Source organism: Sorex araneus, chromosome 5 (assembly GCF_027595985.1).
Source record: "Sorex araneus isolate mSorAra2 chromosome 5, mSorAra2.pri, whole genome shotgun sequence".
In the NCBI taxonomy this organism is placed as follows: domain Eukaryota; kingdom Metazoa; phylum Chordata; class Mammalia; order Eulipotyphla; family Soricidae; genus Sorex; species Sorex araneus.
In genome coordinates, this window is record NC_073306.1 from 57,527,111 (window position 1) to 57,553,327 (window position 26,217).

The window sequence follows — 26,217 nt, forward strand, 5'->3', positions numbered from 1 at the left end:
GAATAATTAAACCACTCCTGCTCTTAACCCATCCTTAGAAGGAAAAAGAAATGTTAAATGCTATGCATCTAATTACAACCAGCCTGCAAACCTGTATCAAGTCCTAGGAGGATAGTTTAAAACACTGTCTTTCCTCTTCTTGAGAGAGCAGTCAGTATACTCAGACTGATACCACATTTACAATACAGATAAAGTGTCTCCTGTGATCAGGCAAGGGAGACAGAAAAATATAAAGTCTCAGTTTTCATTGCTAAGGGAATAAAATTTAAGACCTGCCTATCCTACTGATTTGGTGACCCTGGACAAGTCATCTGGACTAAGTTTCCACTTCTCCTTCAACAATATGAAAACTTCTGCCCTCTAAAACTCCATGTGGTTCAGTGTACTAGTATGAAAAAACAATTTTTCCTTTTTCCAGGAAGATTTATGAAATCCCAAACTATAGTTTTACCTTCAACAAGTATTGTGATTCTGATATTCTCGACCTGATAGTCACATTGTGGTTTTTACTGGGATTTGCTTCCCCTTGAACTGCTCTAATAATAATTATTGAAGTAGTAACTTAAATAGGAAACTAAGCTTAGATATGCAAGTTAACATACAAACGCATATACAGGCTAGTTGTAACCAGATTAAACAAGGTGAAGTGGTGAGTGACAGAAGCTAATTTCCAAAACTGCTACAGACACTTTTCAGACTAGACATAACGAGCAGATGGAAGGCTTAATGTGTTGTCTATAAATACCTGTTCTGGGGCCCACTCCAGCTGCAGTACACACACACTACATGCATCATGGCTTCTGACGCTCTGTTTGAATTAGGAAACAGACAAGCAAACTTGGGTTAACAATGCAAACCACACAGCATGCAGGGTTATAGTCTCCATTCCTTTGCCATCTTTAAAACCAGGAACTGGTCAAGTCAAAGTTGAGGAATGCCTCCAGTCTGAACATCAAAATTATTTGTTGGTTGCTTTAATTCTCTTATGATACATAAAGCAATGTGCCAATTTAAACAATTTTCAATATTTGAAAATTAATTTACAAACCCATACACAGAGAATTTACGAGCAAACATGTGAGACAGGTGAAAAAAGTACACCCATGACAAATTTGTATGATATGAAAATTTCATGGAATAAAGGTGAGCAAACACATATAATAATCACTTTCCAAATTTCTTTTTCAGTTAAGATTTGTTTTTAGAAGAAAAACAAACCTGGGTGAGAGAGAGTACAGCAGGTAAGACACTCGCCTTGCACTGAGCCAATCCTAGTTTGATTTCCTAGTACCAGAGATCATCCCTCAAGGAGTGCCAGGAGTAACCCTCAAGCACAGCCAGATGAGGCAAAAACCATGGTGTTCCAACCCTCTAAAAGAAAACCAAACCAAACCTGTATATCCTAGTTTAACTTCTGTATTGCTAAGGTTTTCTTTTTTTTTTTTTAATTTTTTTTGCCACACCTGGGAATGTCCAGGGGTTAATCATGGATCTGCACTTAGGGATCACTTCTGGTGATGCTTGGGGGGGACCATATGGGATGCCAAGGATCGAACCCAGGTCAGCAGTGTGCAAGGCAAGCTATTGCTCCAGCCACTATCTGTACTTACAGTTTCTTCTCCAAACTACTTTTCAACTGATAGGAAGATGAACATACTTTGATATATAATTATCTTGCTAAAATTATTTTAGTAAAACCATCTTCTATTATGTACAGTTTTTTCTTTTTTTGGGAGGTTACAACCAGCAATGCACAGGGATTACTTCTGGCTCATGAACTCAGGAATTACTCCTGGCGGTGCTCAGGGGACCATATGAGATGCTGGGAACTGAACCCGGGTTCACTGTGTGCAAGGCAAACGCCCTACCCACTGTGCTATCACTCCAGCCCCCATTATGTACAGATTTTATTTTGATAAAGCTGGAAACTAGAACCTGATGTCATATAATCATTTCACTTTTATTTTTTCTTGGGCGGGGGGGAGAGGTATGCAACATCTGATGGTGATTAGGGAACCACATGTGGTACTGGGGATGGAACCAGAATCACCATGCGCAAGGCAAGTGCCTTAACCTTACTCTCCCCTCCTGTCCTAATTTCACTATTTACAAACAACAAAAATCAGAAGTCAGAGATAGCTCAATGGGCTGAATACATGCTTTGCACGAGGGCTGCCCAGGTTCAAATTCCTAGCACTGCATGGTGCATAACCCCAGAGGCACGGAACCAGGAATGGCACTCAGCACCACTGGGCATACCACAAAACCAACCAAACAGAAAAGATGAGAACAAGCACAAACCACATATGGTCCTGAAAAAAAGAAAAATCATGAGTAAAAAGCTGTTTCTTTTTGGTGGGATAAGGGAAGTTTGGGCCCTACCCAACAGTGCTCAGGGAACTATATACGGTACCAGAGATCTAACTGGGGTGATGGGCTAAGTCAAGCATCTTAACCAATAAATTATCTCCAGCACAAAGCTATTTATTTCCTTTTAATAGTGTAAAATGAATACATTTCCTTTACTATGCTTAAAAACATGTTTTAATTCCAGTAGGGGCCACACCCAACAGAACTTGGTGGGGGGATAGGGGGAGGGGAGGCACAGGAGTGAGATATACATGCATGTCTGCTATTCCTGGCATGTAACCCAGAACCTTATATATGGAACCTCATACATTTTATACTGAGCTGTATTTCTGGCTGAGCCAATGCACGCTCTGCATCACTGTACGATACTTTACTTATGGTGGAAACTACCATTTGGTCACCGCTGACTTTTCACTAGTGCCTTTACATGGTGACCTCTAAGAACTAAGAATCAGTGACTCCCTGAAGGGCCATCTCAGCAGGCCCAGGTGATGCCGCTCAGACCCAGCTATGCAGGGGCTGCAGCATTATGGATCACACTCAAGAGTCTCACACGTACCAGGCATGTGCTCTATTACTTGAGCTTTCTCCTGGGTGTTGTGGTCGCTCTTTTAATCTTCTATACTTATTACATTAATGCCATAAGAATGCTGGAGAGAGGTTAACGAACTGAAGCACATGCCTTGCATGGAGCTTAAGGTTCAATTCCCAGCACTGCATATTCTCCCCAAACACCACCTAGAGCAACTCCACACACCCACCACGAAACTGGGAGTAGCTGCTGAACATGGTGCCAAACCAAACTAGACCATAAAATGCGATAATTACTTGAAGAGGGCACCTGTTGTTCTAGACTAGAAAGGACTGGACCAGAGAAAGAGAACAGGGGTTAAGGTGCTTCCCTTGCACAGTTGACCCTAGTTTGATCACTAGCTCCAACCATATATGGTACCTTGAGCACCCACCTGTAGCCTTTGAGCACTGCTAGGTGTGGCCAAAACATGTGTCCTGGCCTCTCCCCTCCCCCAAAAAAGGGGGAGAAAAGCAAAAGAACTATGAAGGGGAAAGAGAAATGACACAGATGGTAATATATACTCAGTATTAGACTAAGTTCATAATTTAAAAAAATTAAATAAATAAAACCACTATCACAGGTACGTCAAAATCATTCAAGCTTGCAAATAAAACTACAAACTTACAAACCTCTATCTGGTTGTTCAAAATTCTCCAGATCCTACTTAAAGTCACAACCAAAACTGTACTTATAAATGTAAAATTGAGGGAGTGGAGCTACACTACAGTGAATAGGGCATTTGCCTTGCACATGGCTGACCTGGATTGGATCTCCGGCACTACAAGTGGTTCCACATGCACTTCAAGGAGTAATTCCTGAGTGTAGAGCCAGGAGTAACCTTTGAGCACTGCTGGGTGCAACCCAAAAAAATAACCCCTAAACAAAAACATGTAAAATCGAGTAGTGAATTGTGAACAAAAAGGCCAGCTGGAAAACATATCTGCTACCCATACCCATTCTAAATGACACTCAGAGCTAGGCCTCTGGGTGTCTTCTACCAACAAATATTAATAAAATCTGGCTGCTCACAATTTTTTGAGGGGTGGTGTTAATAGAGTTCAAACCCATAAACTCAACACACAAGGCAAATGCTCTATTGCTCGGCCATATCCCAGCTAGGCTGTTTACTTCTAAAGCTCTGATAATTTTTGCCTTTAGCAGAAAGCTATTCCCTGAACTTATAGCTCTAGTATATGGCACACCAGAAAATACAGCATGTGATCAGTCACAGGTGAGTAACTGATGACTCAAACACACTGAAATAACCCAAAGGCAGGGGAAGATATCTCAAAGGACTGGAGCACAAGCCTCGAATGCATGAAGCTATGAGCTGATCTCTAGTACCATATTCCCCACATTTTCTTCCCTTCAGGTCCAGCCTTGGTGGCCTGTGAATACCACCAGGTCAAGCAAGTTGAACCATAAAGGATCACAGATTTCCGCTCCCCCCCCCCCCCGCCCAAGAAAAAATAAAAAAAAGAGCTGGCTGAGTATCAAGGGGAGCATCAATAGTGAGGTCATAAAAGAAAAGAAAGGAAAATAAAATGAAACAAAACCCCAAACCTGTGAGTTAAGTTATTCATGAACTATCAGCAAAATTGTATCATCATTTTACCCATGCAACTTGCTTTAGTTTTAAATTTAAACAACCAAGAACAATTCAAACTTAGGGTTAAGTATGCATGCTTTGCATGCAGAAAGCCCCAGTTCAATTCCTAGAGCTGCTGATTCCTAAAGAATCATCAGGGAATGATGCGTAAGTAACGGCTGGACATATCCCTGAGGATTATCAAATACAGCCCCCTCGCACCTCCTCCACATAAGGGTTGGAGAACTAGCTCAGTGGGCTATAGCATACTATAGAAGGCAGTCCAGGCTCAACCCTGACAGCACGGTACTCCAAGTACTTCCAGGAGCAATGTGGGAGCACTGAGGTGGAAAAAGCCCTCAGCTCCATTGGGAGTAGCCAAAAACCCCCAAATAAACTTAACAAAAAAGCAGAAAGTTTATATGCTGAGTCAGGAATGTAGCTCAGGGGCTGGAGAGATAGCATAGCGGGCAGGGCGTTTGCCTTGCACACGGTCGACCCGGATTCAATTCCCAGCATCCCATATGTTCCCCTGAGCACCGCCAGGAGTAATTCCTGAGTGCAGAGCCAGGAGTTACCCCCGAGCATCGCTGGGTGTGACCCAAAAAGAAAAAAAAGGAAAAAAAAAAGAAAAAAAGAATGTAGCTCAGTTTGAGAGCATTCACCTTGCACGGGTTAGTCCTGGGGTCAATTCCCAGCATGGTTAAGTAAGTAAAATGGAGGGCTAGGGAGAATAGTACAGTGTGGAGGGTGCTTACCCTGCATATGCCTTACTTAGACTTGATTCCAGACATTCCATGTAGTTCCCTGAGCCTTGCCAAAGTAATCCCTAAGGGCAGTCAGGAGTAAACCCTGAGCACCATTGGGTGCGGTCCCCAAACCAAAATAAACAAACAGAAAAGTAAAATAAAATGGGGGTGGGTGTAGCAGGCCTAGGAGACAGCTTACTGGATGGAGTGCTTGTTTTAAGCACTCCAGGACCCAAGTCTGAGACCTGGCCACACTGCCCTGCCCCCTCTCAGCACCACCAAGTGTAGCCCCAGCAGCACCCCCAGCACTGCGTTACCAGGTTGGCTGAGAAATTCTGGGAGAGACCCCCAAGCCCAATAAGTAAAGGAATAAAAAGCACTGCTCTAATTTGTCCTAAAGATACACTGTAGTACATTTGTTAATGGCATGAGCACAGTATTTTGATCATTGTTCTATTTATCTCCTACGGATGATCCATCTCTTTGGTGGCAACAGTTTTAGTAGATAGCTGGGAGGGGGTTAGGGGGCAACCCATCATGACAAGGCTACTCTTTCAAAGTAAATGCACCTAAAACAATAAATTTTAGAGGAAATAATGCTGGGCTCAGAAGTGCTGTCTGCTTACTATTAAAATTTCTTTTAGGGAAAAAAGAAAAAAAACAAGACTTTTTAGAGGCCTATAAAAATATGCCTAAGCAAATACATTAACTCCCTAGAATCTTGTACGGTGCAACTGAAGGCTGTTCATTGAGTTGCTGAAGCCTGGAATTTGTCTGTCTGGTATTCAGAGATGGAAAGAGAGAAAGAGCAAAGAATACATCAGCAACATCGATGGAGAAGGAGTATGAGCTGGAAAGGTTCCTAGCCACTTGGAAACTTGCACTTTCCTAGCTTGCCCGCCAATAAGTCTTTCCTCAAAAGTTTAGACGTTCCAAATACCTGCATCCTCTACAGATTTTTGAAGAGCTTCTGCTAATTCTTGATCTGCGATCTCCTCTGGCCGCATCTCCTCTCGCCCAGCCCCATATGCCAACCGGGCACACTCTGGTAACTCTCCCTCAGGAAGAAAGGTGGTCTGTGAGCCTGTGGTGCCGATCACGAGGACATTTTTCTTGAGGTCAATGGAACACTTAGAAGGAAGAAACCAAAGACCGATGATAGCAGATAAACATCATTCAGAAAAATGGTATTATAATAGATCCTAACCTTTAAAACTATTCACAAAGAAGAATACTAACAGAGGATGGATCCAAAAAATAAGTAACTTTACCTAAGTATATTTAAACTTTTTTTTTTTTTGGGGGGGAGGTGTTTCTGGGCCACACTAGATGGTGCTCAGGGCTTCCTCCAGTCCTTGTGCTCAGTTATCACTCCTGGTGGTACATTGGGGACCCATGGATACTGGGGATATAAGCTGGGATGGTCACATCTATCAAGGCAAACATCTTTTTTTTTCTCTTTGGGTCACACCCAGCAATGCTCAGGAATACTCCTGGCTCTGTACTCAGGAATCACTCCTGGCAATGCTTGGGGGACCATATGGGATGCCAGGGATCAAACTGGGTCGGCTGCATGCAAGGCAAACGCCCTACCCATTGTACTATCACTCCGGCCCCAAGGGAAACATCTTAACCCCTGTACTATCTCTTTGGCCTCCTAAATATTTAAATTTAGTCAAGGGGATAGTGCGTTTAATTTTACAGAATACAGTTTACACTGATCTAACAACATCTGTTTTTCGTTTTGTTTTTTTGTGGGCCATATTTGGAGATGCACAGGGGTTACTCCTGGCTCTGCACTCAGGGATTACTCCTGGCGATGCTTCAGATTGAATCCAGCTTGGCCATCTGCAAGGCAAAGCACTACCTGCTGTATTACTGCTATAGACTACATCTATTAGATTTCTAAATCTGAAAGTAATATATATTCATTGCACACAACTCAGGAAAAAAAATCAATAATTAATAGACCTAACCTTATAAAAACATGTAACACTCTTATAAAACCAAAATACACCATTTGTATTATACTTAGCTTTTCACTTATTGTCTAAGCAGAGTTTATATTTAAACTAATCTCAAAGTTGTATGAGTTAGGAATCTCTAAAAAAATATACTAAAAAATACTCATTTCATAGTTATGTTAACCACTTTCTCTATGTATTAACTTTTTATTTAATAACTCAATAAAAGGCCAAATACTTTATAAAGTTGGAGATTAAGAGTCTATACAATGACCAAAGAAACAGGGAGTTATTAGTAACGCAAATAACCTTTCATTTGCACTTATAATGCTCTACCTTGATTAAAATTATTAGTGTGAAAAAATACTGATTAGATATGAAACTTGCTGTGAAAACATCACCCAATGAATACACTGCTTCATTATTTTTTCAAAGATCTTATTATTTTATTAATTTTTAATTTTTTTGGTCACACCCAACAATACCAGGGATCGAACTCAGGTTGGCCACATGCAAGACAAACACTCTACCCACTGTACTATCACACCAGCCCCAATGCTAACTGCTTCTTCACTGAGTTTATCTTAAAACAAATTGTCAGGCTTCAGAGTAGAAATATACACTGAAATTATACACTACATGTTTTCTTCCTTGCACTAAATATTTCCAAACCCACAGTTATATGTACTGAATTTTCAAGTTCTCCCATTATTTGACCAGTTACCAAGAATTTACTAAAAGTTATACACGCAGTAAAACCATCATTATGCATTATATATATCCCCACAAACTTATCAAAAAGTACTCGAAGTTCTAAATTACAAAACAGAGCCAAGTTACCTATTATAACCTCAGAGCAGACAGCAAACACTTAAAAATCCTGTAAGGATTTTAAAAAAAGGATCTAAAAAATTTAAAAACATTTCCATTTTTACTAACACTCAATTCAAGCCTTGTATGATGATCATCAATTAAGGACCCTCCTAGGTTTAAAAAGCACTGCTTTCTAGTTTTCTAATGCACTAGTGAAAAGGAAACCCACCTTCCATATGAAAAGCTACTGTAAAAGGTAGAAACGCTCTTGGGGCTAGGTGTGTGTATGTGGTGGGGCAAGGGATAGAAAAAGATACATTCTTAATTACCTGGTGCCGTTTCAGCATGTCCAATCCCAGAAGCATGTCCATGGGTTGCTCCTCAAGTATAGAGAAGGAACATGCCAGAAAATCTCCTTCAATTTGAACCTGAGCTAAAAAAGCACATGAAGAAAAAAACAGAGGTGACTGATTTTTGCTTCAAAGACCCAGGCAAGCTTTGGAAATGTGATCATCCTGAACCTTGCTTGTGTCATCAAAACCAATGCAAAGCATGAAAACAGAGGCACCTTAAGCATGAATACCTAGTTAAGGAGTCTGATAGTGCATGGGTGAACACCTTACATGTCAAAACACTAGTTTGCTCTTTGCACATGCCTCCCAACAGTGCCGGGGGCAGCGCTAAAGTCACTGAGCACCCCTGGGTGGGCCAGGTCACCCCTCAGCACTACAGAGCACTTTCACCATCACATCCTCAGACTCACACACTCAATGGCTGGCTGACAATCGCCAGGAGGTGCTCCCTGAACTTCTGAGTACAACTTGGGAGGACTGGTAAAATGAAACTCTGAAATAAAAAATCTAATGGAGGGGGGGTGTCAGAGCAGATGAAGCACTTGCATGCATGTGGTTGACCCTGACACCACACAGTCCCTGAGCACAAGGAGTCACTCCTCAGCAGAGTTAGGAAGACCCCTTCCATCCTCCCAGTACCACTAGGTGCTTAATATGCCCAAAAACATATTTAAAAAAAATTAAGTAGGAGCTGGAGAGATAGCACAGCGGGTAGGGCGTTTGCCTTGCATGCGGCCGACCTGGGTTCAAATCCCAGCATCCCATATGGTCCCCTGAGCACAGCCAGGGGTAATTCCTGAGTGCAGAGCCAGGAGTGACCCCTGTGCATCGCCAGGTATGACCCAAAAAAAAAAAAAATTAAGTATATCCCAGGGTCCAGAGAAAGCACAACACATGTTGCATACCAGAGGCCTGGGTTTGATTCCCAGCACCCAAAGTCTACCTCAAGAACAACCTCTGAGCACAGAAGCAGGAGTAGCTTCTGAGATTTATCAAGTTTAGCCCAAACACCCACTCCCCCAAACAAGTATTTCCTAAAATGAAAATAAAATTGGTACACTTTAAACCTTTTCTGTTTCTATTGTTCTTTTGTGCTACAATCGGCAGTGCTCAGTTTACTCCTGGCTCTTGGCTCAGGGATCACTTGTGAGCCCTGCCAGAACCACCGCTTGAAGTGGCCAAAAATCAGAAAAAGAAAAAAGAAAAAAGGATTAAAGATCATGTTATGCAACTCAAAATCATGAAATATATACAAACTCAGAATCACAAAATAAATAACATAGCTGAAGCTTTCCATATCACCATCAGAAAGGTCTCTGGAGATGCAGATCGAAGAGTAAAGGATACTGAATCAAAAATAGCAGCTTTGCTTAAATTACATTTTAAAACCTCTCAATAGCTCAATGGCCTGGAATGCAAGCCCTGCCTGAGGAAGGTCCTAGTTCTGTTCCTGGCACCACACTGTCCCTAAGCACTGCTGGGAGTAACTCCTGAGCATAGAACTAGGAGTGGCTCCTAGGACTACCAGGTGTGAGCTCACCCCACTCCCCCCCCCCACAAAAAAGGTTCTGCACGGCAAAACAAAGTATTAGTGAAATGAAAAGCATACTGAGTGGGAACACAGTTGAAATAATATACCAGAAAGGGTTTTATATCCAAAGTATATGAAAAAAATCCTGCAACTAGACAACCAATTAAAAAATGGGCAGAATCTGAAACAACACTTCTTCTGGAGTATGTGAAGATGACCAAAAGACTGGAAAAAAATGCCCACCAGCACTTACTTATTAGGGAAAAGTAAATCAAAACCACAAGGAAGCATCAAACTAGTAAGAACTGCTTACACTAAAATAAAAAGTATTGGGGGGGGGAAATAACCATTGTATACTGGGTTTTGGGGACATAGAGTGATGTAAATACTCTGGAAAATAAAATAGTTTTCTCAAGAAACTAGTAAAAGGAGCTAATACTTTGTATATATGATGTCTTGGGTTAGATGACTGGGCTTTCTTCCTTTAATCACCAAAAAAAAAAAAAAAAACAACAACCCAAAACCCAGAACACCCTAAAACTAGAACCACCACATGATCTAGGAATCCTACTTCTGAGTATCTATCTATCCAATGACTATGAAATCATTAAACTGAAGAGTTCTATATGCACTAACATTTACTGCAGCAATATTTACAAAAACTAAGATAGGAAAACAACCAAGCACACCCACTGACAGATGAGTGTTGAAGGTGTGGTATATACACATGGTGATATAGGATTTGGTCATTAAAATAGAAGACGAAATTTTACTGTTTGCAGCAAAATTAAACTCAAAGTAATTATGTGAAGCAAAATGAGTAAAAAGTCAAACACTGGGGACCAGAATGATAGTACAGTGGGGGAGCCTGCCTTACAGCCGGGCATCACCATGTAGTTCCCCAAACACTGCCAGGAGTAATTTCTGAGTGCAGTACCAGAAGAAACCCCTCAGCATTGCCAGGCGTGGCCCAGAAACAAACAAAAAAAGACAAATACTGTATGAGTTCAACTACATATGCAATGTAAAGAAATGAGGCAAATGAGCAGACAAAATTAAAAGTAAACTTTTGACAGGATATTAACAATGTAACTAAGGTTACCAAAGGGGTACAGGGTGAGGGGTTGGGGGTGAGAGCACGGGTAAAGGTGGTAGGTATATGATCATAATTTTATAAATGCAACAAATAAGGAGGTAAAAGGTAAAGGGTATCAACTGGAATATTGTCAGGGTGCCCTGGAGATAGCCAGATGGCAGAGGAGTACACATAGCATGTCGAAGGTATGGAGTCCTATCCCCGAGTCCTATCCCCAGTCCTACATTGCCTCTGCCAGGGTGAGAATTGCAGTGAGTGGTCCTGAGAACCCAACCCTTCCATCAAGAACAAATTAGTGTGACTCCTATAAAGAAAGAGCAGGTAACTGGAGCAATAGGGCAACAAGTGGCCAACATGGGTTTGATCTGTGGCATTCTGTATGACCTGCTCTGCCAGGAGTGATCCCTGAGTGCAGAGCCAGGAGTAATCCCTCCAGGAGTAATTCCTGAGCACCGTCAGGTGTGGCCCCAGACCTGACCCCCTATCCCCATGTGCCTCCTCCAGAAAGAAAAAAAAAAAAGGGGGGGCGGGGGAGAGAGAGGGAGGGAGAGGGAGAGAGGGAGGGAGGGAGGGAGGGAGGGGGAGAGAGGGGGAGAGAGAAAGAGAGAGAGAGAGAGAGAGAGAGAGAGAGAGAGAGAGAGAGAGAGAGAGAGAGAGAGAGAGAGAGAGAGATCGATCAATTCCAATTTGACCCGTGGCACTACATATTGTGCCCCGAGTATCACCAGAAGTGATCCTTCAGTACAGAGTAAAGCATAATCCTGAGCACTTCCCAAGCCAAAATAAGCTGAAGGGCAGGGACAGGAAGAATGTGGCCCAGGTGCTAAGGACACGCCTGGTTTTGGCAGGGCCTTGGGTATGAATCCTGGCACCACCTAGCCCTTTAAGCACTACTTGAAGTGGTTCATACAACAACCAGATTGTATTTATAAGGAAAGCAGCAAACAGAAGTGGATAGTCATCTCTGAGATAAATGTCAAAAACAAAACTCTTCTCTGGGGCCAGAGAAAGAACAGAGGGGTAAGGTGCTTGCCACATATACTGCAAAGCCCTGGTTTGATCCCTAGTATCATGTATGGTTTCTCCAGCACTGTCAGGAGTGTTTCCCAAGCACAGACCCCAACACATGTGGCAACCAAATCAAATCAACCCCCTGCCAAGGGCAGGGTACAAAGTTTCCCATCTCAGAGCCTTTTACTCACCTAGATGTACCCTTCCAATAATCTTCTGGGTGCCCACTCCTTTGGCAATTCCTGCCCAGCGGCGGTCTACCAGTCTCATTATATTACACCTTTCAGCACAAGCTTGGCTCATAATAGTCATCTGGGCACCTAGAAGTGGAGAGAAACACCAAACAATAAAAATAAAAGTTACATTTGTGGAAGATGAAAAACATAGCACAGAAACATGGTAGAAACGCAAGGCATAACGCAAGGCTTTTGTCTATGTAGTCAACCCTACCTAGCACATTTCCTGACAAGTTTAATGCAACTGCCAGATCAGCAAAAAAGTCTCAAATTGTTAAGTTGTGAGGAAGAATATTTTTTCTAAATACATTAATTGATATTTTAAAACTGTTACCAACAAAAAGCAAAATTACTTGGTCAGAAATTCCAAAATCCCAAACCACAGATATATAATGAAATGCTAAACCACATTTTTGGGGGTTGGAGCGTGGGTGGGTCTTGGGCCATACTTGGTGGTGTTCAGGGCTTAAATTCCTGGCTCTGTACGCCATATGGGGTGTTGGGAATTGAACTCGCTAGTTGCAAAGGAAGTGCCCTACCTGCTTCATTATCTCTCCAGCCCTCAAGCAGTATTTTACTAAAAGTATTTTACAAAAAGTACTGATTTAAAAATTTTTAAATTTTAAGTTATACCAGGTTGAAAGAGGGGGCCTCAAGGGGGAGGCGCACTTTTGACTTGGTGCTCCTGACAGTGTTCAGGATCAAACCTGAGGCTCCCAAATGCAGAACAGGCTCAAGCCCTTAAGAGTTAGGCCTGTGTTGTCGTTATTTTGAAACTCTAGGGCATGAAAATGTATCTGTTAAAAATACTTACAAAAAAATTTCCCCCTGAAAAAAAAAAATTTTTTTTTTGGGTGGGGGTCACACCTGGCGATGCACAGGGGTCATTCCTGGCTCTGCACTCAGGAATTACCCCTGGAGGTGCTCAGGGGACCATATGGGATGCTGGGAATCGAACCCTGGTCGGCCGCATGCAAGGCAAACACCCTACCCACTATGCTATTGCTCCAGCCCCTCCTCCTGAAATTTATCAGAATTCTGGAACTAAACTCATTCTTTACTCCCACAATTACTCTCCTTTGCTTAAAGGCAGCTTCTTTATTTCTGGGGAGGCGTGGGGGCACCACACCCATTGATGGGGTTCAGAGATCACTCCTGGCATTGCTTGGGGGACCATATAAGGTCTGGGCATTGGATCCAGGTTGGTTGTGTGCAGAGCAAGTGTCCTACTTACTGTATTATGGCTCTGGCCCGTTCTTGAATTCCTGGGCCACACCCACGTCTTTCAGGAGAACTCTTAACTCTGTGCTTGGGGCTAAACTCAGGCCTCCCACATGCAAAGCATGAGCTCAGACCACTGAGAATTTCTCTCCCTTTCTCCAGTCCCAAGAAAGTTTTTTTAGGGTGTTTTTTCCCAGTTATGTGACTCATCACACAGCTGAATTCAGCCTATCCAGGAGAAATACGTCTCTAATCTTTATCCTTAGTTGAAATCTCTTCTCTTTTCCCATATTCCTTGTGTTGGACATGTCTAACTCAAAGTCAGCAGGCACAAACCTCTATTTCCCTCACTGCTAATAGAATTTCTTGGAATAAAAAAAAAAAAAAAGGAATTATTTTTTATTTCTTCTCCTCAAATACTTGGGGATCTGGGGCTAACTAAGTGATAATTGGTGGGGCCTGATAATTTCAGCACTTGGTTTAGTGATGGCACACTTCTCGGGCCTTGGGATACTGGGGGCAAGCAGGGTTTCACCTGATTGAAGTTGGAGGGCAGGGGGTTGCAGTGCCAGTGATTAGATGCAACAGGGCCTTGTGAATACAGATATGCATCCAGTCCTATGACTCTCTCTCTAGCTCCTACTCTTCACTTTTAAAACCTTTCAGCTTCCTCCCCACTCTTCAACATGTTTCAATTCTATTATTACTAAGTTCTATGCAATTTCTGATGCTCCTTCTTACAAGAGCAATGAACGTTAACACTTTAGTATGTGGGCAATTTTTCTGTTCTAAACCACTGAGCATATGTTTAACTTAGAGCAAGAAAAACAGCTCTTGTTCCAAGGGGTAGGTATTTTTTCCAGATTTGTTACCACCTTCATTCAGTCTAAAGCACCACCTTTGTTAGACCACTCATGTGTCTAAAAATGCCAAAGTGGTTCCTATTCTTTGTAAGATAAGTTTCAGATCCCACCACATCCTGGTCCAACTACTTGACCGCTGCAAACTGAGTATTCGTGTTCCTTGAACTCCTGTTGCCTTCATCTTGGACCTCTGGGTCTCCAGAAATAGACAAATACATTTAAGTGACCCAGTCTAAGACTTTGTTACTGCACTCCAAACCTACTGCGTTATGACTGTTCTAAGCCAGGGGCTGAAGTGGTAGTTTAATGGGCTGAGTGTGTGCTTTGCACTGCATAGTCTCCCAGTCCTGCCCAGAATAACCCAGGAGGCACTCCTGGGTGTGGTCCCAAAACCAAAATAAATAAACTGGAATTCCTCAAAACAATTTGGCCTATAGTCTCTTTGATTATACAGAAATGCCCCATCTACCTAAGTGAACAAGAAAAATACCAACACCCCCACCTCATGGGCAGTACTGCTGCCCAATTTGAGGAACACTGATCTAAAACCTTCATAATAACAGAAAGAATGTTTCCTTCGTTTCTTTCTTTCTTTTTATTTTTTTTGCTTTTTGGGTCACACCCAGCGATGCTCAGGGGTTACTCCTGGCTTTGCACTCAGGAATTACTCCTGGCGGTGCTGGGGGGGACCATATGGGATGCCGGGGATCGAACCCTGGTCGGCCGCGTGCAAGGCAAACGCCCTACCCGCTGTGCTATTGCTCCAGCCCCTCCTTCGTTTCTTTCTTACTTTGATTCTTCTAATCCCCTCACTTCCCTGCATTCAATTTCTCTTCATTTCTTCTAAGTTTTAGTTTTGTTTTGTTTGGGGATATACCTGGCAGTACTTGGGATGCCAGCGACGAAACCTGGGTCAGCAACATGCAAGGCAAATACCCTACACATTGTATTATTGCTCTGACCCCTTAATTTCTTCTAAGTTTTAAGGAAGGCCCAGTTTCAAAACCCACTACTCAACCCAGACAGCTGTCTTTTCTCACTGATTCCCCTGTTTAATTCCAACACGTTCTGTTCATTACTCCTTAGGTACCTTACCTTACTGACTGTTCAAGGGAATTGAAAGATCTTGGCATCTGATGAAGTTCAGAGTCAAGAAAGTGAAGAAATAATGAAAAGGGCATGTGGAAACACAGTCCTTTTCCTCCTCACTAGACAAGAGTCCACAAAAGGTAGTTTTTTTAATGTAACGTTTATGTAACGTAGCCCTAGGAGAAGAACAGGCCCTTTCACTGCTCCTCTGCCTTTTTTTCAAGTTTTGCTTGAACCCCCTATCCATTGCCCAGGAGACAGCTCAGTTTAAATGCCTTCTTTTTGGGAAGTCACACTTGTGTACCCCAGAGCAAGAGAGTGCTCTGTATCATCAGTATTCAGTCATTTATAAAACAAAACCCCTAGGGCAGGAGCGATAGTACAATGGGTAGAGCGCTTGCCTTGCACACAGCCGACACGGATTCGATCCCTGGCCCCCATATGGTTACCTGAGTACCACCAGGAGTGATTCCTGATTACAGAGGCAGGAGTAACCCCTGAGCATCACTGGGTGTGACCCAAAAAGCAAGAATAAAATAAAAATAAAAAACAAAACTGAATTACGTTTTGTTTGAAAACATGCAGCTCAAGATAACCAAACTCCCTCCTTTTTTTTTTTTTTTGCCTTTCAGCTATACTTGGCAGTGTTCAGGGATTACTCCTGGCTCTCTCTGCACCCAGGGATCACTCCTCAAGGCTCACGGGACCATATGGGGTGCCAGGGATCAAACCCAGGCCAGGTATGTGCAAGTAATCACCTGCAATATATTACTGCTTGGGTCCTTCAAGATACAAACTCTTTGGGGCTGGAGAGATAGCACAGCGGGTAGGGCATTTGCCTTGCACGCGGCCGACCCGGGTTCAAATCCCAGCATCCCATATGGTCCCCTGAGCACAGCCAGGGGTAATTCCTGAGTGCAGAGCCAGGAGTAACCCTTGTGCATCGCCAGGTGTGACCCAAAAAGAAAAAAAAAAAAAAAAAAGATACAAACTCTTTAATGATAACTGAAACAAAGCATGTCGCTCAAATAAGTAGAGAACAAGTAGGTTAAAATTTACTTGAGCAGAGGCCTTTACTTGTCTAAAAAGTCATCCTATCTTGTCTGAAGTGAGGAGCCCAGAAAAAAGACACGTAAGACCACTCACTCATACATACAAAACGTTGCTCTGTGTAGCCTCATTAAAAAGCAATGAGTTAGGGCCGGAGCGATAGCACAGCGGGTAGGGCGTTTGCCTTGCATGTGGCCGACCCGGGTTTGATCCCCGGCATCCCATATGGTCCCCCAAGCACCGCCAGGAGTAATTCCTGAGTGCAAAGCCAGGAGTGACCCCTGAGCATCGCTGGGTGTGACCCCCCCCAAAAAAAAGCAATGAGTTGTTATTATTAGTAGTAAAGTGACAGTACACAGATGATCTGAATCTTTAAGTGGTAGACTACTTATATTATGACTTGGTAAGTAGTCAGTTCTTAGAGGAGAACCGTGGCCTGTATATTGGTACACTCCTCACAGCTCCTGAAAAAAGGGCTGGCACACAGATCAGGTTGAAAAATTTGCTATGCATGTATCAAACATTATATATTTGATATATACTCAATACATGTCTTTCTTCCAGCTTTTTATTCTAAACCCACACTCTCTCCAATTTCTTAAGAGACACTCTGGAAATTCAAGATGCCAAGTACAGAAGACAAGGAGAAACAGCAAAATAAAAAACTAAAAGAAAGATAAACAAACAGGAATAAGATTAGCAAATCAAATGGCACCCAAAGACTGCCCCTCTGGTGGACCTAGAGTTCCCCGTTCTTTCTGTACCAGGTCAGAACACTGGGTGGAGAGACAGAGACATGACAGATGGAGACATCACCTGAATCAACAAAGGCTTTCACAGGATGTCCGTTCACTTTGCAGTTAATATAAAGCATCACTACTTGGCCAAAACTTTCCGGAGCCTCTTCCATAGCTATTGTCATGTTTTCCTCAATGTTCTGTTGCCTGTAACAAACCAAAACCAAGTAGACTAAAAGCATTTTCCATGAAGAAAAATCTGTCTCAATGCCACAATATTAAAAACAACAACAAAAAAGCATACCCCCAAAACCAGATTTGTACACTATCTTTTGTCCAACTCAAGCAGCTGACTCAAGGAAACCGTGCTGTGACTTAGGAGTAGTAGGGAGATATATAAATGGCAGAAAGTCCAAAGACTACAAACGATCTTCATGAGAAACAATTATTCTCCCATTTTAAGTTCTGAAAAAAGAAAATTAATTTCTGCAGGGTAAGTGTCCGAAAGTCATGAGTGCTTTTTTTGGGGTGGTGCCATGTAAGGCTCTATCACTGAGTCATATTTCTGGACCAAATGCTCTTATGTCAACTGAGAAATCATCAGGTATCTGAGTACACTTTCTACACCCTGTGCATTAGAAAGCCTGCAACTATAATACACAGATGTTCCAACTACTTATGTGGCATCTAATGCTTCATCTGCAAAACTGACTTCTCTATTCTGCAAATTTAGAAAAAGATCCTTATTTTAGACTTGTGGTATAGCATATACAATATGAACATAAGAGCAGATGCTCAGAAAAAGCATTTATCTAACCACCTAGTATTGTCCACATGTACAAATATATATCATAGTTCACCTAGCTCACAAATCCTTTCTTGGAGAGATGAACATGTTCTATTTCTCATGTGAGAAAAATCATGAAATCTCCAGCTGATTTTATCTAACTTATCCCAGCCTCCTTTACCAACAAAAAGGTCAGAGCAATACAGTACAGAGGGCAGGGCACTTGCCTTGCAAGCTCAGTGATCCCTGAGTGCAGAGCCAGGAGTAAACCGTAAGCACTGCGGAGTATGATCCCCAAGACAAAACAAAATAAAAATATTACCAACTAAAAAGAACTAGGGGAGGAGCCTGAGACAAGAAGAAAACAGGATTCAAGATTTGGGGAAACCCTCAAATGTAAGCCAGTGATAACTGATCACCCACTGCCATGTAATAAGGGCTGCTAGTACACAATCACACAATTCCTTTATATACAGTTAGGTTATCAATGGTTATTTTGGTCTGCAACGACAACTAAGCACTAATCAGAGGAAAATGCAAAGCCAAGCCCTTCAAGTATTTACTTCTGTCTGATCCTTCACAGGGTTTGTGGACCCTAAACTGCACTGCCTATCCTTTCTGCAGCAATGTTCAAGCTCACTTAGCGTTTTTAATCAGTCATTCTGTGATAAAATATTAAACTTCACTGAAAGCCAAAAGCACATTCAATTAAGTCATGAGCTATTACACCTCAGGGTACATATACCCTGTATAATCATACCAAATAAAACTACGAGGCACTTCATATAATTGCGAGATTTTCTCCTACGCTGCATTATTAAATTCTGAAAAAAGCCAATTTAGTCATGCACTCCTGATCTTACATTGGCTCTAAGTTTCAGCAAAATAAATAAAAATCTGTGAGAATGCCAATTATACAGCTATTTTGGACCCTATACACAACAATTTCTGCATACATGTGGTTTCTCCTCTAAAGAATGTTTGTGGGGTCAGGGATGTGACTCAGGGGTGGTACACATGGCTTGGATGTATGGGACCCTGGGCTTGATCCCCAACTTTGCCACACACACAAAAAATGTTAATTTTACCCCACCCATGGAAAAAACCCATGCACCATATGGATATGCTATTTCACTTCTAGCCTTCCAACAAAGCAGTGCGGCAGTCTGGCCGTGTCATCTCTCCATTCTCCTTCCCACTTCCTCCTGCTCCTGGGCTGAACACAAGCCCTAAAATTATATGAGGTTTTCTCTATTATTGCAATCTGGTCTAGTCTGGAGAACACAAAATAATCTTCCTATTTCTCGTAGTAGACTTAAATACTGAGATGCTTCTCAAAAGATCTGATGTAATTATGGGAACAACAAGAACAAGAATGAATAGCTAAGGACAGTTAACTTACTCTGGTCTACAGATTACATTTAAAAACTTTCAAATATAATCAGAGCAGTAAGAAATAAAATCCGGTATTTGACTTCAAGCTGCTGGTAAAATCAAGAACCAAGTTAGGCTTATTTAAGCAAGCTAAGGATAATAAAAAAGTCCCTCAACATAGCATTGTTACTTGTGATGTTCTTCTAAGGCCTTATTTGTCTTGCAAGTAAGAACAGAACTGATTTGGGGCCGGAGAAAAAGTACAGCAGGTAAGGACTTGTCTTGCACCCGGCCAACCTGGGTTTGATCCCTGGCATCCCATATAGTCCCCTAAGCACCACCAGGAGTAACTCACCTCTGAGCATTGTTAGGTATGTGTCCCCAAAACAAATCAACAATAACAAAGAACAGAACTGTATTGGGGGAATAGACAGGCATGGGAGAAGCTATTTCATTTATTTAATTTATTCAGCGGTGCTGAGAACCAAGCCCAAAACTAGCATTGGTTTTGGTCAAACCGGTGGTGACTGAGATCATGTGGTAGGGAATATTGAACCAGGGTCTGTATAACTCAAGGCAAGAGCCTGTACCCCTGCACGGTATCTCTCAAGCCACTCTTCCCAAATTTAAAGGGGTTGAGCGATCAGTGCCTGGACTGTGATTATGCTATGACTAAGGATGGTGTGAGCATTATTGTGCTTTGAAGATTTGGGAATGGAGCACACACATCTACAGTTAAAAACATAATTACACTGGAAATGTATCCAGCATTCTGTATAGCCACTGAAATAGCTAAAACACTGCAGGAGAAAAACAGATTCAGAACCACAAAGTTTGATTTATACAGTGCTCTCCCTCATCCAATTGTGTTAACCCAAGAACAGGTATCGTTCTGTCCCAGAGAGATGTGTTCTGATGATCCCAAAGAGCAAGGCAAGCAGTCTTGCCTATTGGGGCATCTGTTCAGTTGTGAAGTCATGTCCCCAGGCTAGACAAGAAGCCACAATCAAAATTTTGAGAAAATTATTATGCTAGTTTTACATTACATGTGCAGTGCTGAACCTGAATGTGAGAAAAATGGGAGAGGACAGCTTAAAACAGTTAAGACAGTAGCTTTTGAACTTTTTGACACTAACACTCGAATGAATAGCTGCAAACCACTGAACTGAAAAAGACTGAGACTTTACTAGCTCTACTGCAAAATAAGATCCTTCATAGAGACGCACAACCAATGTCAGAGGGCTTATGATTTAGTTACTCATTAGTTCTCTAAACCTTGCTTTTTTAGGAGAAGAGTCATTACCTTATATCTTCTTCTATCTTTGCCTGAGCTTCAAGATCAAAAGGATCAGCAGAGAAGAGACGAATCCTTTCTTGCTCTCTCCGGGCTCGATCTTGTTGCTGTTCCACCAGAACCCTAGAAAATTTCTCTAAAAATATAAAGGATGGAAATAATCTTATGCACTATTATGTTGTCTTTATCAGTACTTTCCCACACCAAATCATTTCTCAGAGAACAGTGAGGCTGAGGAGCTCGGGGCTCCAAGAAAGCAAATGGAGCACATGCTTTGTTGGAGCTCTGAGTTCACTGTCACTGTCACCCTGTCGCTCATCGATTTGTTTGAGTGGGCACCAGTAATGTCTCTCATTGTGAGACTTGTTGTTACTGTTTTTTTCTCTGGCATATCCAATATGCCACAGGTAGCTTGCCAGGCTCTGCCGTGCGGGCGCGATACTCTCGGTAGCTTGCCGGGCTCTCTGAGAGGGGCGGAGGAATCGAACATGGGTCGGCCATGTGAAAGGCAAACGCCCCACCGCTGTGCTATCTATTGCTCCACTGCAAAATCTCCAGAGTTCCATTAGGGATGACCCCTGAGCACACCAGGTATGGCCCCAAACCCAAAGTAACGAGAAAACAAAACTTAATGGTTCCCTTCTTTCCTGCCAAAGGAAAAATCCTATACTTTAATTATTTTAGGGGTTACTAAATTACTTACAGTACTATTTGAGATGGGCTAAAGCGAGAGCACAGCGGTTGGGTGTTCGCCTTTCACGCGGCCGACCCGAGTTCAATTCCTCCGCCCCTCTTGGAGAGCCCGGCAAGCTACCCGTGAGTATTGGATATGCCAAAAACAGTAACAATAGGTCTCTCAATGAGCGACATTACTGGTGCCCGCTCGAACAAATTGATGAGCAACAGGATGACAGTGATACAGTGATACTATTTGAGATAGTAAAGGTTGCAACCAGGATCCCTGGAATCACAAATGGTCCTGCGAGCCCTGCCAGGAATGATCACTGAGCAGAGGCAAGAGTAAGACCCGAGCACCGCCAGGTCAAACCCCAAACTCAGAAACAAATAAAAAATTATTGTGGGTTGGAAAGATAACACAAAGGGCTGGAGTACATGCATTGCATGCAGAAAGCCCAGATGAAATCCCTGGCACTGTATGTTTTCCCAAAGCAAACAACCAGGAAGGTGACCCCTGAGAATGTAACTAGGAGTAACCCCTGAAAAACCACACCAGGATGTGTGTACCCTATCCACCCCCCCCAAAAAAAAAAAATTAAGGATTTTTTTGAAGAGCAACTACAGTAACTCAATAAGGGAAGAGACGAATTCTTTATCAAATTTAGTGTAAAATATTAAGTATTTGAAAAATTACAAGTTACATCAGGCTAGGGATGTGGTTCAGTGGTAAAGCCTCGCATGCATTTGACTTGAGTTCAACCCCTAGCACTCAAAGAAAAACAAAGCCACCTATAAAATTTAACTCAGAGGTACAACTTTTCAATTTAACTCTTTCTTCCCTTCTCAATCCCCCATTATTCTATTACCTAAAGATGAATTAGAGCACTACAATTTCTACTTTCCTCTCCCAACATCATTTCCTTTAAGATGCTTTGACTTGAATGCAGGCTACTTTTAGCCTATGTATAATGCCCAACAAATATTAGGCAGGACAATCAGTAAAGAGAAATCACTGTTTACTTTAAGTTGGATTTCACAGTCTAAACCTTCACTTTGCTATTTCTTAAATAGAGATGCAATTACAGATATCGATTTAAATATGACATAATCATAATCTTTAGACACTGGATATGTGTGTAAGGAAATCAGGATAAAGATCACATGAATTTTAAGACAACATGAGTGAATTAACAAAAAAAACAAAGTTGAGTAAAAGTCTGATATGGAGAGACATAAGAACTTGCACACATGACGTTCAAATATAGGCAAAACTAATCAATAATGATTATCAAAATAGTGGTAAACTATAAAAGGAGGAAACATTATAAGAGAACAAAAGGAATTTTTTTTCTTTTTTGCTTTTTGGGTCACACCCACTGATGCTCTAAGAGTTACTACTGGCTCTGTACTCAGGAATTACTCCTGGCAGCATGCTCGGAGGACGATATGGGATGCCAAGAATAGAACCTGGGTCAGCCGCATGCAAGGTAAATGCCCTACCTCTGTACTATCACTCCAGTCTTCCTAAAGAGAACTTTTTAGAGCAACACTATTTAACCTTTTTACATCTTCAGACCAGGGAAAATACAAAAAACCATTTTGTTGAAGAGGCCCTAGTGGATAGCATAGTGGGTAGGGCATTTGCCTTGCCCATGGCAGACCTAGATTCGATCCTTGGCATCCCCAGGGTCCCACGAGCCCCACCAGGAGTAATTCCTGAGGCAGAGCCAAGAGTAACCTAAACCCCAAGCTCTGCCAGGTGTGGCCCCCAAACAAAAGAAAAAAAAATTTTTTTTTTTAAATTTTTGCTTTTTGGGTCACACCTGGTGATGTACAGGGGTTACTCCTGGCTCTGCACTCAGGAACAACTCCTGGCAGTGCTCAGGGGCCATATGGAATGCTGGGAATTGAACCCAGGTTGGCCGAGTGCAAGGCAACGCCCTACCCGCTGTGCTATTGCTCTAGCCCCACAAAAATGTTTTTAAAATGTTTTTAATATGTGAACCGACTGATGGCTAAGGCAGAAACAAATACCAAAATAGATCTTTTATTAAATCCAATGTTATCAAATGATCATTTTTAGCAACTGCGACATCTGCTGCTTCTTAGCCACTACACAATTGAAGAGGAAACCATCGGACTGCCAGGAAATTCCCCAGAACAGCATAGGTCAGAAATTAAAGGTTGAAGGACAGGGTTTTAGATAGATGAGTTTGCTAAGATTCAACAAACTAATACTAAAATATATATATGTTTTCTTTTTAGGTAAATATTACCTTACTTTTAATAATGATTGCAATAAAAGGGGTGCAGAGGCAATCAAATGTTATATTTTAATGTTTAGTCACTGTGATTTCATAAACAAAACTAGGAGTTTATAGAAAAAAAAAACCTATAAAGACAATTAAAAATTAAATGTTCACTCAATAATAAAACTATTCAAATAAATGTAACAATAGCTCTAGTACCATTAAATTTGGTGTGAATGAGAGTAGAGGTTTCACTTTGCCATACCACTTGATGACAGTGAACTTGTATTCTCTAATAGTTTTGAATAACAGTAAGTAATACTTTAATGCATGGGTAAGAAACCACAGTGACTTCTGTTCAAAATAAATCTATGACCATTTGTCATTATATGGGAGTAAAATCTCAGTAATGCTTATTATACTTGCATACGATTATGGGGAAATGCTCTGGATATGTATTAAGTAAACAAAAGTACAAGAGAAATATTTTAAGTTTTTATGGTCAAGCCTTTAAATATGTATAGATGGGGCTGGAGTGATAGTAATATATTAGTCTTGCTTGCAGCCAAGCAGGTTCAATCCCCAGCATCCATTATAGTAACTTGAGAACAGAGCCAGGAGTGATCCCAGGTGTAACCCAAAACCCTGAAAATTAATTATGCACAGAAAACAAATGCAAGAGAATACTATAAATGCTCATTTGAAATTTATGTTAAAATCTGAAATTGAGAGGGCTGGAGAGATAAAACAGTGGGTAGACCACTGGCTGCCTTGCAAGCGGCTGACCCAAGTTGGATTTGGTATCCTACATGGTCCTCTGAGACCTGCCAGGAATGATCCCTAAGTGCGGAGCCAGTAGTGACCCAGTATTGCTGGGTGTGGCCCAGCCTCATCCAAAAAAAAGTTTGAAGTTGAGGGCCAGGGAGACAGCTCAATGAGCATGCACATGTTTTGCATACCAGTGGCCTAAATTCAATCCCTGGCACTGTATGGTCCCCCAAGCACTGCTAGGAGCAATCCCTGAGCAGTACTAGGTGTGACCCAAAAACCAAAACCAACAAGTTGTGAGGTTGAGTGATCAATACACTTGTATACTTACTAAAAGCATTTTAACTGTCACCAGACAGTGTATTTATACTTTCCTTGAGAAATCTAACTAAACAGCTGAAATAGTAGTACTATTGTGATAGTATGGACTGGAGTGATAGCACAGTGGGTAGGGTGTTTCCCTTGCATGAGGCTGACCAGGGTTTGATTCCTCCGTCCCTCTCGGAGAGCCCAGCAAGCTACCGAGAGTATCCCGTCTGCACAGCAGAGCCTGGCAAGCTACCCATGGCATATTCAATATGCCAAAAACAGTGAAAATAACAAGTCTCACAATGGAGACATTACTGGTGCCTGCTCCAGCAAACCGATGAACAACTGGACGACAGTACTACAGTGCTATTGTGATACTACAGCAGGTAGGGCATTAGCCTTGTACACTGCCAACTGGGGTTTAATTCTTGGCATCCTATATAGTCTTTCAAGTCCCACCAGAGTAATTCCTGAGCACAGAGCCAGAAATAACCCCTGAACATTGCTGGGTATCACCCAAAAACAAAACAATAAAACAAAAACAGTATTCTCCGGCTAGAGAAGTAACTCAATAGGCTGGAGACACATGCTCTGTGTGGTTTCCTCAGCATCACATGGTTCCTCCCAACACAACTAGGAGTGGTAACCCCCAGCACAGAACTAACTGTTGAATAGTCCGATCACCACCTGGTGTGACCAAAACAAAACAAAAATATCAGTATTTTCAGCTGTGAGCTAAAATAAGTTGTATTATTATTTTCTTTAAGGTAATATGAGGGAGCTAGCCCAGGTGGATTCCAGAACTCTGTACAGTCCTAAAATTTTGTTGACACTGTCAATTAACCAAGTCTTTGACATTTCCTCTCACATATTAGCTGATATGTTCAACAAGTCAACACAGTGGGTTAAACACCAGTGAGTCTCTCCCTATTAGATGTGTTACAGCTACTTTATTTCAGGTCAGCTTGACAGACTTCCAAATTTATATGCTTACCAAGATCTCCACTGAGCAGGGCATCTGCCAACGGTGGATTTCGTTCCTTCAGCAAGGACAGCTCATGGGGGTTGGCCAGCAACATGTCTCGAAGTAAGGCTGGATTGTCCAAGCCCTGAGGAGATGAAGCTATTTCTCCAGGAGATGAGTGGGACTGATGTACTCCTTGCGAGTGACGCTGCCGGGAGCTTGAAGTGCCAGGTACAGCTATACTACGGAAGTCTATTCGGGGTAAGTCTGTTGGGGAAAATTGGTTTAAAGTTTACTTCAAATGACTCCATAAATAACAAGCATTTGAAAGGCCAGAAAGATGGCTCAAAGGATTGGAGCATATACAAAGCATGTGGGACATGCAGGTTCAATTGTTGGCACAACATGGTCCCCAACCAAAGCACCTATTGGGGTACCCATACTACCTTCATCATACAGACATTCTTTTTTTTTTTTTTTTTGCTTTTTGGGTCACACCCAGCGATGCTCAGGGGTTACTCCTGGCTTTGCACTCAGGAATTACTCCTG

At 42.0% G+C, this 26,217-nt stretch overlaps 1 protein-coding gene across 3 annotated transcripts in view; it reads right to left on the reverse strand.

Annotated features, from left to right (window-relative positions):
• Positions 1–26,217, reverse strand: part of LOC101550305 (protein DDI1 homolog 2) — a 47,988-nt gene that overhangs the window by 6,236 nt on the left and 15,535 nt on the right. Inside the window, exons 3-9 of one of the 3 annotated variants that reach the window (XM_004603359.2) lie at positions 25,699–25,935; positions 20,710–20,836; positions 17,325–17,452; positions 12,241–12,369; positions 8,388–8,491; positions 6,222–6,411; positions 746–808 (exon numbers count right to left, since the gene is read on the reverse strand). In XM_004603359.2, coding sequence (XP_004603416.1) covers positions 792–808; positions 6,222–6,411; positions 8,388–8,491; positions 12,241–12,369; positions 17,325–17,452; positions 20,710–20,836; positions 25,699–25,935 — 932 coding nt within the window. In that variant the 3' untranslated portion in view covers positions 746–791. Of the gene's footprint in view, positions 1–745; positions 809–6,221; positions 6,412–8,387; positions 8,492–12,240; positions 12,370–17,324; positions 17,453–20,709; positions 20,837–25,698; positions 25,936–26,217 lie in introns of those variants that run through there. The other 2 variants (XM_055140112.1, XM_055140113.1) reach the window with 2 other exon arrangements.